At 35.7% G+C, this 10,062-nt stretch overlaps 1 protein-coding gene across 3 annotated transcripts in view; it reads left to right on the top strand.

Annotated features, from left to right (window-relative positions):
- XIRP2 (xin actin binding repeat containing 2) overlaps positions 1–9,545 on the top strand; it is a 75,055-nt gene extending 65,510 nt beyond the window's left edge. The window contains exons 8-10 of one of the 3 annotated variants that reach the window (XR_009351901.1): positions 977–1,110; positions 6,067–6,096; positions 6,908–6,977. Coding sequence is in view for 2 of the 3 variants with exons in the window: in XM_059167121.1 (XP_059023104.1) it covers positions 977–1,110; positions 6,908–8,411 (1,638 nt within the window). In the remaining variant the exon portion in view is untranslated. Of the gene's footprint in view, positions 1–976; positions 1,111–6,066; positions 6,097–6,907 lie in introns of all 3 variants that reach the window. The other 2 variants (XM_059167121.1, XM_059167120.1) reach the window with 2 other exon arrangements.
- The last annotated feature ends 517 nt before the right edge of the window (positions 9,546–10,062 follow it).

Below are 10,062 nucleotides of genomic sequence, written 5' to 3'. Positions count from 1 at the left end.
TCTAAACAGATTGAAGGAAGTATCAAGCTCAAAAATAAAAATTGCTGAATCTAATAATCTTGCCTCTATCATATTTGCAACATATGTGTCTAGTTTATCAGATTAATATGATTTCACAATGTGTTTGCTTCTGGCATAATCAAGCAAAGCTGTCTAATTTCAAATGCTCAGTTTATGTTAAGATGGCTAAAAGCATATAGAAAATACAAAACAAAAACAAAAACACCTGGTGTTAAATATAGAAATATGTGTCCTAATGGAACCAGGAGATCACTTAGTAGCTCAAATCAAGCATCAAAGCCCTAAAGGACATTCTTATTTATAAAAAGAACCCTGAGCATATATGCTCTTATATATAACTAATATGAAATCTTGTTCATTAGTTTCATGGAATTGTGGTGAGGATCAAAACAATACTAAAGTAAAAGTTCTGTGTCCGTTTGGAACCACTGTCTAAACTTGATTATAGATAGAACCACTGTGAGTCCCAGGAGCCAGTTTTCACCTGAGCATAGCAGCCTGGGGCCACAGATCAAGGGAAGAAGTAGGAAAAATGTAAAAGGCAAGCATGAGAATCCAAAGCGCCCTAAAATGGAAAGCCATTTAGACTGGGGGGAAATGACCTGGAGCATCTCAGTGTATTCACGAGTCTCATGTATTTAAGTTCAGAAATGATGTCACAGAGCCAACACTAAGTCATCGAGGAAGTATTTAAATAAATACAATATCCTCAGCTTTAAAAGATGTGTAGGTACTGTAGAAAAATCTCTCCAGAATGCTTTAAAAAATGAAAACTTTGGTTGTTGATTGTGCTGAAACCCCAAATCTGATAATTGGCCTATGTCCCGAGAAGAGGACAACCGTCTTGAGGTTTGACTCTAACTGCATGGCCAGTCGATGTGCTGTGATTTTGTTTTGGTTTTGCAATGTGAGTGAAAATAGTATCATGTAAACTTTGGCAAATTTTTATTTTTAGAAGCTGCTACTCCAAGACAAGGAAATATGTATACTCTGTCAAAAGACTGTTTATCCAATGGAGTGCCTAGTAGCAGACAAGCAGAGTTTCCATAAGTCCTGCTTCCGATGCCACCACTGCAAGAGTCAGCTGAGGTAAAATGTGTAGTCTGGGGCACAAATCTTGGAGGAATCTGCAATGTACACATGTATCTAGAAGATACACATGTGTCTAGATCTTGTCATTCATTAAAACAACTATAAAGGGGAGTGTGGCCAGGTTCTGTTATGTGTTTTCAGAATAGCCATGACTTTTTCCTATTGAAATTTTGCTTTCCTGATTAAATCCAGAAGGGTCCCTTTTGTCCAAACCTGGAGATCACGTAGATAAGAAAAATCAAGAAATGCTGTGCAGATCAGGATTTTTAAGTTACTAGTTTAGTCTAAAGTTTAGACTAAACTTTAGTTATTTTAAGTAAGCCCAATGTGGGACTTGAACTCAAGACCCTGAGATCAAGAATTAGCATGCTCCACAGATGGAGCCAGCCTGGCACCCCTAAAAACTAGATTTTAAATCAGGAGTCAGCAAGCTTTTTCTATAAAGGGCCAGGCAGTAAATATCTTTTACTGTATAGGCCATACTAGTTCTGTTGCTACACAACTTTCACAGATAACTAAACAAACAAGTGTGGCTGTAAACTAACAGGCCCAACTGTATTCCCATTAAACTGTGTATACACATTCAGGTGGTGTGCTGGAGTTTACCTCGGTCTGAATGTTCCATCTAAGTAAAAACTAATAATAATAATTTAGAGTATTATCAATGTCAGGTTAAATACCTGACTCTCCCCCAACACTCTCCCCCAACACTCTGGTGCCACAGAAGCACCATATCAACACAGTTACAAATGAATTTTAGTGAATGTGGCATTTGGTGTGGCTAGAACCTGAGATGCTGAAATTGTCATTATTTTGATAAATCTAATGTGTATCAGGCTATATCTTTCCTGGCTTTAACTGACAATGTCAAACACTCCTTACTGAAACATGTTTTTTCTTGGTTTCCATCACACCAGAGTATAATGGTTTCTTCCTACCTCCTGGGTGTTCCTTCTCAGACTCCTATGTGGGTGACTCTTTCTCTGTCCATTATTGAAATACCATAACAGAGTTTCTTAGAATTCTGTTATGACCATTTATTCTTCTCACTGTCAATATTCTTTATCAAAATATGGGTTATTGCATCCCCTCCCATGACTTTAATCATCATCCATGTGGATTAACTCTGAAATCTGTATGGGTCGCCCAGTACTGTCCTCTATCAGATGCTTATCTCCTAATTACTAATATTTATCTCCAACTACATTTCTCATAAGAATACCAAATTCAACATGCCCCATTATCTTCTCTCTACCAAAATTCCTTCCTTGACCCATGATCTATATGATACTCTCTCAATAAATTAACATTAACTTTAACTCAATGACAGAAATATGAAGTTACCTTTGACTCCTTCCTCTTCTTCATTCCCCATGTCCAAGCAATGACCAAGTACTATAATTGAGGTCCTATAAATGTACTTTTCTCCATCCCCACAAACCAGGTATCCTCCAAATGTCATCTCTCACCTGTACTAATGCAATAGTCTTTCTAACAAGTTAGTCTCCCTGCCTCCACTATCTCTTACCTCCATCACCACAGACAAGAACTTGTCCCAATGCCATGGTCCATGCTGTAGTGAAAATGATTTTTCTAAGATGCAAATCTGAGATCACTGCTGTGTTTAAAACATATTGGTTTTCTCTATCAAAGTCAAATTAGCATCTTACTACGAATTAACAGGCAATAGAGAATCTTGTCCCAGCTCCTTTCCCAACACCCCTTCCTCCCATTGTGTGTTATTTTTCATGAAGACTTCATTTCTTTCAGTTCCTTAAAATCATTATCTTTCTCTCTCATGTTTAGCTGGTCCCATGTATCATTTCCACTCCTTGTAGGAATTTTCTTGTTTCTCTCCTCCAGCTCTCCACCAAGCTAATATGTACTCATTCTTCTGACCTCAACTGAGAGTTCATGTCTTTGAAGAAGGCTGCTTTGAGCCCCATATAGGGATCAGGAGTCCCTCCTGTGTGCTCCCAGAGCACCCCCTGGTGTGCCCATTCTTAACACAATCTAATGTAATTGTTATCCAGCTGTAGGAAATGTGTTCATGTTTGCATATCAACACCTAGTAAAGGCTGACTTTCAGTAGGGACTCAAAAGTATTTTATTACTGATATTTTTAAAAAATCATTGTACAAAAAGCCACAAATACAGAAAAACAAAGCAAATGTATGATTTAAGGAATGATTAGAAATTGAACATTTTGTAACCTGTACCAAGTTCAAGAAATAAACATTGCTAGTAGTTTCAGAAGCTCCTTCTATGTGCCCCACGCAAACACCACCTCTCTGTGAGTGAACAGTATTCTTTTTCATCGTTGCTTCCTTACATTTTTATATTTTTTTTAATCCAAATATACTCTCATAGATACTATAGTTTTGCTCAGTTTTTTAAACTTTGACATTTCTTTTAAGTCTTTTAAAGGGTTCCTGTCCATTTCTTTCATTCCTTGCAATTTATTTGTGAAGAGCCCAAGATACCTGACCTGTAGAATTTTCTAGTCTGGATTTGCTGGTTGCACACTAGCCATGCCATTCACATACTCCTTTCTCTCTTGCATTTCTGAGAAACTGTCAGCTGAATCTAGATTCTAGTGTAAAGATTTGATAGGTTTTGCAAGAACACAGGGAATGTTGGCAAAAAGAGAGTAAGCACAGTGTCTGCTTGTTTCTCGGTTTGTGATCATAGCAGATATTGAAGCTTAACACATATCCATTAATTGACATTTGCAAAATGTTGACATTCTCACTTTAGTCTTCCTTTTTCATTATTAGTTTGAGTTCTTTTACAGAAGATGCTTCCCCTCATCTACTATTTGGTTACTTAGTGGTATTCTTGGTAGAGGAAAGGCAGAAGAAATGCATAACTTCTTCCCTTTATCTGGTTTGCCAATGTTTCAGTTATTTATTTAACAATGTAATGATACGGTTCCTTATCATCCTCTAGAGGTAACCAATTTTAAAAATATTTGTAGTATCTTTATAACTTCATAGATTTGCATATGTTTGACTGGCTCCAACTGGATGCAGTTATTACTACTGAAGTTCAAATTATTCTATCCTTGGCCTCTTCGTGTTGTTTCCCGAGTCTTTGATAGTTTCCTCACTACCTGATAGGACCAGATGTTACATGTTCATTTGGTACATTTACTTCCCCAAACCTGGAATCAGTCATTTCCTGAAGCCCCGGTTTCTTCACATGAGAAATCGCATTTGAAGACTATAATCTCCATGCTCTTTTCAACTGGGTGGGTCACCATTTTGAAGCTCTCTTAGTGTTAAGAGCTAGCAAATATTTATATATAACCAAAAAAATACATCATGAATTTGTAGGAATATTTCCAAATTGAATTCAAAACTAAATTGCTTTTGCTTTAGCCTCTTCTCTATTCCACGTCTGTCTCCTTGCTTTCAGGTCAGGACTTCTGGTCCTTAAAGACAAAGGAGATGACAGAATTAGAACATCCCATATTTGTTTGAATAAAAATTTTGGAATAGCAAAACTATCAGCATCCCTAATTTGATTATGAAAACTTTAAAAAGTGGCATTTTCTCCCCACTCATCCACACCCCATATTTTTTTAAAAAGTGTGCTCTGTCTTTGGTGTCATATGACACAGCCATCATGTGTCACACCATCTCCCTCATAGTCCTCATCTCATCAGTTTATAGATGACAATATAGACAATGCTTGCCACCAATCTATATGAAGATGTTTCTGCAGCCCATCTGGCTATGCAAGCTTATTTTCTAGTATCTCCCTCAGAAAAGTCTGTCCTGTGATCTTGATAATGGGAAGCCCATTTTGCTGAAAGTAAAATCTTTGACTTATACTTACTTTCACTGAATATCTTAAATGCATTATTCCATTTTGGGGGGCATAAAATGTTGCAAATGACTGATAATCTAATTTTCTTTCCCTTATAAATCATATACTCTCTTTTTTTCTTTTTAGATAAATACAAAGGAACTTTTTTCTTTTTATTTAAAGTCCAAAAAAATAAAAAATAAAAAGTCCACTAATTTGACTAGAATAGTTCTTGATGTTGGTCATTGTGGGTCAACAACATTAGTTGCCAAGTGTGCTCTATCAGTATGCAGTTTCAGACCACTTTATATCAGGAAACTTTCCTTAAATTATAGCTTTTTAATATTAAACCTATTTCATTGTTTTATTTTCTACTTCAGGAACTCCTCTTATCCCTACATGGTTATTTTGTGCCTATCTTTAATATTTATCTTTCTCTCAAATCCTTCTCCTTTTCTCTGATTGTCAATTTTCATCTTTTTATTCCCCTAGTTCTTCTTAAAATACTTTATTTTGTCTTTATTTACTCTTTTATTTCTTTTAGTTTTTATTACTGACTTTCTCTCTTTTACTTCTTTTTTCCCCTTATTTCTAGCACCACATTTATGATGTTTTCTAATTATAATTCATGTTGTTCTTTCAAGTCTCTATCATGTGTTAAGGTCTCTTAGTCCATTTTTTAAAATTTTGATATTGAAAACATGTTTCACGAACATGTTTTCATTGTCTGTGGGGATATTAATGAAAGCTCCTTACTCTGTTTTTTTCTTACAATAACATTATATAATATTTGGCCTCAACACTCTCCTGTTACTTATTTTTTTATTGCATTTGTTTTTCCAAATCTTAGAAAGAGGCAAAATTAAGGATGGTTTTCCCAAACTTCATAGAACTACCTCTTCCAGTTTTCATAAACTGTCCAAAAAAATATATGTTTTGATTTCTGGGTTTTCCTGCCTTGATTCCTCTCCCCCTGTTAGTCAGGACCTTGTCTTTCTTTGCTGTCATCATTATCCAATTACATTTTGATTCCACTCCCACATTTTTTTTGGTCAGTGTAAAGTCTTGTCCTGAAAGGAGAATCTTAATTTGTCAGCTTTGAGAGTTTGACTTCTCTATCCTCTTCATATTTTCCTACCACAGGGCCCTTGCACTCACTGGCTAATGGAGAAGGTAAAATCCCTCCTTGTTCAGCTACTATTCTCTGATTGGTGTATGATATTTTCCCGGAAACACTGGCTGGCTATTTTGTGGTCTCATATTTGCTGGTCTTTCATACAACCTCCTTACTCTCTCTGCTATCACTCACACAGATGCCACTATAGCTGTTAGTTTATTCCTTCCTCCTTGTGTCTTGGGGTTGGAAGGGGAACCTTGTCACTTAATTTGTTTATAAATTTTATCCATGGGTTTAAGTTTTACTATCTAATTGGTCTATCTGATTGTATGTGGAGATTCCGAGATATTAAAAATGATGCCTTTGACTAAACTGACTTTAATTTTAACTGGCACTCTATTTGTTAATCTTTCCAAAAGAGGCCAAATAAACAATTGCATGGGCAAGCTTTCCAATTCATTCAAAATCTTGTTAATGAGGAAATTTAAATGGTTGATTTCTGTGTGTGTATTTGCTATTCAGTATTTGTTGAAAATTGCAGCCCCTCACATAAATCACTGGGTTAGTAGAGATTTAGTCCTATTATTTTTTACCATCTATAACCACACATACATTACACTATAATACCTATTATATCAATACTTGACATCTAGCATGAAATTCTAAATACTATAAGACATGCATCATGTGGGGTATTCGCGGTAACTGTTACCTAACAAGGATGTTCAATTAATAAGCACATTCTTATTGCCAGTAAGTTAACTGCACTGAATCTCTGACTCATTCTTGAAATAATTAATTACACAATTCCCTGTGAATTTGCAGTGTATATATGGAATGTTAAACATTTTTTTTTCTTTTTGGCAGTTTGGGAAATTATGCATCACTTCATGGACAAATATATTGTAAACCTCACTTTAACCAACTTTTCAAATCTAAAGGAAATTATGATGAAGGTTTTGGACACAAACAACATAAAGATCGATGGAATTGCAAAAATCAAAGCAGCTCAGTAGACTTTACTCCTAATGAAAAAACAAATACGTGTAAAAGTAGTGCAGAAAATGCTGCCATACTTGGGGATCCTCATAAACATTTAGACGATGGTCTTAGTAAAAGGCAAAGAGATGATTTGAGAAAATTCAGGGAGAGGGGAAAATTAAAAATCATTTGGCCCCCTTCCAAGGAGATGCCTAAGAAAACCTGCCCCCTTGAGGAAGAGCTCAAAATGAGTAAACCTAAGTGGCCACCGGAAATGACCGTCGCTACATCTGCTGAATTCAAAAGTCAATCACTAATAGAACACGTTAAAACTCTGGAAAATAAAGGACCAGCTCAAGATAACATTTCTTTCCTGCAACCGTGTCTGCAGTCCATCCATACATGTCAGAAGGAGGATGTTGTAGGAATCAAAGAAACGGAAATGTACGAAGCAAGAAAAGAGGAGAAGAAGGAAGGAAATAAGAATGTGCAAGATAAGCTGAATGAGGCTGAAGATACAAAGTATAAAAGGAAAAGTGAAATGGATCTTAATGACAACAATAATGTGATTGTGCAGAGTACTGAGAAGGAGAAAAATGAGAAAACTAATGAACCTGATGGTGCAGAAGTTTTACAGGTTACTAACACTGATGGTGAAGTGGTACCAGAAAGTCGTAAGGAGAATTTGAATAAGAATAATAACAACAATTATGTGGCCGTCTCATGTCTGAATAATTGCAGGCAGAAGACATCTATTTTAGAATTTCCTAATCTATTACCACTGTCAAGAGAAGCAAACTACACTGCAAATGAATATCAAATTGAAAGTTTAGAAAATGCATCTAGAATCTCAAAATTACTTGGCATATTTGAATCTGAAAAGGCATACTCGAGGAACATACTCGGGATGGCTCTCGGAAAACAGGCTGACAGAGCTACTGTGGGCAGTCCCGTGCAGTCTGCTCCCAAACCGGGCCTCGGTGGCAGGTTAATAGTAAAGGAAGAAAGTTCTGTAACCTCTTCTGATAAAAATATCTTAATCAAAAGAAACCATGCAAATAACAAAAATCTACACTTCTTCTTTTCTAATACCATGAAAATCACTGCTTTTTCCAAAAAGGATGAGAATATTTTCGAGCATGACTTCATAGATTCTGTAGACCACGTGAAAAATATGCCATGTTTGTATCTAAGAGAACTGGGGAAGGATGTCAAACACTGGCATGATGAAGCCATAGGAATAGCCCCCGTTAATGGGAATCCAAGTTTTGGTCCACAGAGCAGTGAATGTGCAGCTAAGCCTTCATTTCCCAGAGTGGAGGTCCAGCCTGAACAACTCACTGTGGAAGAGCAAATTAAAAGGAACAGGTGCTACAGTGACACTGAGTAAAACATCTCTAGAGGGCCACTTATAGTCCACACTCAGGCACTGAGAAACCTGGATGTCATGAAATAAGATGAGAGATTTTGATAACATTTTGTTGAACTTGTTGTAAACTTGATGTTCAGAAATTTCATGTCTGTCACAACAGGATTTTCCTTATTAAGCTATACAATGTTTTCATAATCGGTTTGAATCTACTTTTATTCTGAATGGAATGAAAAGATGAAACAGTATGGCTCTGTTTTCCTGTCAAATGACACTTATGGATATCGCTCTGTTTTTCACCATGCTGGATAACAACACAGGCAAGATTCTGTACTGCTGATATTTATCACAATTCTTATACCTTCTCTATAATTTCTGTTGAAATAAAATGAAATTACCTGGGGTGCAACCAAATTACTTCTGTAACTTTTTTCCAAATATATTGACATCTTAAGTATATATGTTTTCCATAATTTAGGAACTGTCTTTTCAGGGGCATGTATTTAACACACACACACACACACACACACACTTGGAAAAAATAAAATACTAAATCAAAGCCACGGTATTATTAGAAAATATAAAATTTTCCTTTTTTATTATGTTCAGTTAGTCTCTATATAGTACATCCTTAGTTTTTGATGTAGTGTTCAGTGATTCATTAGTTATGTATAACACTTTGCTCTGTATTTTTTTAAAGATTTTATTTATTTATTTGAGAAAGAGGGAGTAAGGGAGAGAGAGCACAAGAGGGAGGTGCACCAGAGGAAGAAGGAGACTGCCCACTGAGCAGATGGAACTACCCTTGGGTTCCATCCCAGGACTCCCAAGATCTTGACCTGGCCAAAGGCAGAAGCTTAACTACCTGATTGTTAACTTACTGAGCCACCCAGGCATCTCATTTGTTCTGTATTTTTAAAGATACGATGATTATTATGTTTTTAAAATAATAACCTATATTAAAGTATCATGGAATATATCTATTAACATTAAATGAAAAATATCAAATTTTCTTCAAAATAATGTAAATTAAATTACTCGGAAATTAAATGACAAAGATTTTGGAAGTTACTTAAATGAAGTAGGCAAATTGCATTTTTACTGCTTACCATATGTAATCAATAAATCTACGAATTATATTACTACTACATTTTTCAGGTTTTTGTTGTGTTTGATGGATATTGAGTTTTTCCATTACAACAATAGTCCAGAAAATTTGTCTTCTGAATTTTCTGTAGTTTGCCTTCTTGCAAATACATTTGATGGTTTTTCAAGGAAAAAATGATGTGAATTTAAATGAGTGGCTTCTCATTCATTTGGAGTGTACATACATGAAAACAGATCTTATTTCCTATTCTCTAATATAAATACAAACCACTGAGTTTCTATTAAGTCTGAAAACACAATATAGTGTTGCAAACTATTTCTCCTTAGAAAGTATAATGAATTCTTGCTAGCAGGTTCTCAACAAATAGATCTAAGACTCATGCTACTAGTTTTTAGAGCTGCCATATCAAATGCCTTGAACTGAGTGGATTAAACAAAAGTTTAATAAAGTTGTTTTCTCACAGTACTGGAGGCTAGATGTCCAAGATCAAGTTGGCGAGTCAGTTTCTTCTGAAGCCTATCTACTTCACTTTTTGATGGTCAGCTTCTCTCTGCCCATGCACAT

Source organism: Mustela lutreola, chromosome 3, assembly GCF_030435805.1.
Source record: "Mustela lutreola isolate mMusLut2 chromosome 3, mMusLut2.pri, whole genome shotgun sequence".
Classification (NCBI taxonomy): domain Eukaryota; kingdom Metazoa; phylum Chordata; class Mammalia; order Carnivora; family Mustelidae; genus Mustela; species Mustela lutreola.
Note: the sequence above shows the minus strand (reverse complement) of the source record. Positions and strands in the feature narration are given on the sequence as shown.